General features: G+C 37.4%; 1 protein-coding gene across 1 annotated transcript; it reads right to left on the bottom strand.

The window, feature by feature from the left end:
• Positions 1–378: 378 nt before the first annotated feature.
• LOC123591444 (olfactory receptor 9K2-like) lies at positions 379–1320 on the bottom strand. Its single transcript, XM_045465766.1, has one exon. The coding sequence runs from the start codon at positions 1318–1320 to the stop codon at positions 379–381; it is 942 nt and encodes a 313-aa protein (XP_045321722.1).
• Between the last annotated feature and the right edge of the window lie 2129 nt (positions 1321–3449).

The following is a 3449-nucleotide window of genomic DNA, read 5'->3' as shown; positions in this document are numbered from 1 at the left end:
ATAAGAGATAATATATTCTGATTAACATCCTACCAAACCGATTTTCTGTCTATCACCTAAGTAGTTCCAAAGGAAAATAATAACAAAATTAAATCCCCCTTTCCCTACTATCTCCACCATCATAAAGTTATACCTACAAAGATTGGAGACTATAATGTTGATCGGATGACTGGAAATGCTATTGATGCTGAAGATATGACACTGCTCTCAAGGAAGAGTGAATGATAGATTGCTACTACTCCTTCAATGAAAACTATTCATTCATCTGTAGGTGATCAACTTAAAGGATCCTTAAGTGACTCATACTTGACCCCATGTTAAAACCAAATCAGTACAAAACGATCAATGAACCCATTATGAGTCACAAAAAAAGTGGAATTAGTATAAAGCTTTTTTCTTCCACAGGATTTTTCCCAAAGCTTGTTTAACATCTTTGTTTCTTAGAGAGTAGATCAGAGGGTTTAACATGGGTGTGACCAATATATAAAATACTGAAGCCACTTTACGCAGTTCAGGATTGCTTGGAGGTGTGAGATACACAAAGGAGACAGTCCCATAGAGCAAACTTACTACTCCCAAATGGGAGCTGCAGGTGGAGAAGGCTTTCCTTCTCCCTTCACTGGAAGGGATTTTCAAGACTGTGGTCCCAATGTACATGTAAGATACTATAATAACAACTATGGTAGGCAAAATAATGAAGGCAGCCAAACTAAGAGACACCATCTTATTGACAGAGAGATTGGAGCAGGAGATCTTCTCAATTTGGTAAGAATCACAGTAGAAGTGATCAATGACTCGGGAAGCACAGAAAGACACTGAGAATGTTGTGCTGACTTGGAGGATGGAACTGAGCCATCCACAGAGATAGGAACCAGCCACCAGCTGAGTGCAAAGGCGTCTTGACATGTGCACACTGTAAAGAAGAGGGTTGCAAATGGCGATGAAACGGTCATAGGCCATGGCTGCCAGAACAAACCCTTCTGTTACAATGAAGAAGGCAAAAAAGAAGAGCTGGGCAGCACACCCCACAAAGGAGACAGTCTTTTTCTCAGACAGGAAGTTGACCATGGCTTTCGGGGCAATAACAGTGGAGTAGGAGAGGTCAATGAAGGAGAGATTGCCTAGAAAGAAATACATTGGTGTGTTCAGCTGGGAGTCAGTCACAATGATTGTCATCATACTAATGTTCCCCAAAAGAACCATGCCATAGACCAGTAGGAATAGGAGGAAGAGGAGAATGTGGAGCTCTGGATGAACCCTGAAGCCTACAAGAATGAAGTCAGTTACATCTGAGTGGTTGCCTGCTCCCTTGTCACCCATGGCAAGAACCTTGTCACCCATGGCAAGAACCAAGGTACAAGACAAGATTAAACATTGAACTTCCTATTTATTTCCTGGTATCATAAAACACCCTTTCTGTGGACAACATTGAAATTTGTTATCCTTCTTGCCATCCAATTGTGTTAGGTATGATTTGCTGTGTCTTCTGATAGAAGGTGAATCTAAAGTATAATTGTGACTGTCCATCAGCACACAACATGTAAATTATCCAACTCATAGTTTTCTAATGTGACTCTCCAAATCCAGGGTTCTTCCCATTATAGCACATGTGACATTTATGCATAAAACATTATTTCTTTAAACCTGTTTAACTCTTCACTTGATTGTCATGGTAAGTTGAATATGTCTGAAAGTTTTAGACATGCATAAGTATTTGTCCTCATCTTTAATTTGTCATTTTAAACTCATTTTATCCTTGGTAATGCTTCCAATATACAATAGAAAAATCCAATTTCAGAGTGATGTAAAACTTCATGAATAAACATTAGATCTAAATGGAGGTTACTATTTAAGTAGTTGGTGAGAGTTTAGGTCACCTAGAGATTTAGTCAGTATCCAAAATGAAAGTCTTGGAAAACAGAATGCATCATCACCTTCTTGAAGCGGACAAAGCTCAGACACGCTACCAGGAGAAGAAATCCATGGATTCTACATATCTGTGCACAAATCTGTCAAGAAGCCACTTTGATTTTAAACATCTGTGCAAATGAGAAAAAAAGGGGGGGCACTTCAAAACAATGTATTGATTAAATTTTGGAAAAGTAATTTTATGATGTCTCCATTTAGAGTGAGACCCATAAATATATTAGAATTTTTAAAACAATTATTTTAAACCTGTTACACAGTTAGAAATAGTCTGATTTTTTTTTTTTTTGTCCTATAACATTGGAAACTCTCTGTTTTCTCCAATAAAGTGACACAGCTATTTCTGTTATTCAGATTTTAAAATCAATTGTGACTTAAACCACCCAACAGAGGGGACAGCTCACGTGGCTTATCAAAAGCGCCAAATGATCTGAAGTATTCATTTTCAACTTGGCACGTGTGGGCAGAGTCGCCATGCTCTGCTCTCAGTCTCCATCAGGCATGTGACTGTCTGTCTTCAATCCTCTGCCCTTGCCCCTCAGCTACCGCTCTCAGCCAGCCCATCTTTCTTCTCTCGACCAGATACCAACCTTCTCAAAATATTAGTAACTTAGTGCACACGAGGAAAAAACTAGCAACATCTCAATAATGAAATCCTTCAGCCTATTCTTTACCCCAGCACTCCCAGGACAAACCAAAATCCACTGAAATAATCTTAATTAAGCAAAGCACTAAGTGCCAATGTTAACTTGTATAAGGATATCTGCAATTAAGTATTGTTGTAACATTAGGCTTAAAGGAATAAACATTTAACAGTGGAATTTCAGGCATCAGACATCAAATTTAAGTGAGTAAAGGAACAGAAAAAGGACTAGAGATTTTAGAGAAAGTAAGAAGGCCTTGTCAAAGCTACCAAATTCACATCATACAACTGGATATCTGGCAGTATTAGCAGAAACTTTTCTTTGTTTTATTTATAGTTCTCATTGTTATTAACCAAATTATATATGCCTGAAACTATATCAGGCAGTATGCAGTGACAAGAAATCATTGTTTTGAGATTGCTCTCATTTTTCAAGAGTAATGTGTATTCATCCAGTCGTTCATTAAGTCACTGAACACTATGGGCCACCTATGGTACGCCAGCCAAAGTACAAGAATACACAAGTATCATAAAAGAGTTTCTTCCCGGAGTACAAGTGCATTGCATTTTTTTCTTTGCTTACCTTTTTATTATGAAATAATGAGTATGTTGTGATTTGCCCCTCAGGAAAAAAGGGTATGGTTTTTTGAGGTGCATACTAACGTTTTTTATAATTTGTAACAAAGAAATCTTACCATTTATAAAATAATTTTTGTACGTGAAGGCACATAGACATATCCATAAATGACTAATTATTTGGCTGAAATAAACATAAATTTATCTCATCTCCTACCTGAATATTCCTTTCTTTACTTCTCTTGAGCAATACTCTAATGGTAGATGCAAGGATACAAAAGCTATTGTGTTTAATTCCAGAAAT

Source organism: Leopardus geoffroyi, chromosome B4 (genome assembly GCF_018350155.1).
Source record: "Leopardus geoffroyi isolate Oge1 chromosome B4, O.geoffroyi_Oge1_pat1.0, whole genome shotgun sequence".
NCBI lineage: Eukaryota > Metazoa > Chordata > Mammalia > Carnivora > Felidae > Leopardus > Leopardus geoffroyi.
The sequence above is the reverse complement of the archived record's forward strand: the minus strand, read 5'-3'. Positions and strand labels throughout refer to the sequence as shown.

Coding starts and splice junctions, on each gene's coding strand:
- LOC123591444 (XM_045465766.1), bottom strand. CDS start 1,320: ATGGGTGACAAGGGAGCAGGCAACCACTCAGATGTAACTGACTTCATT.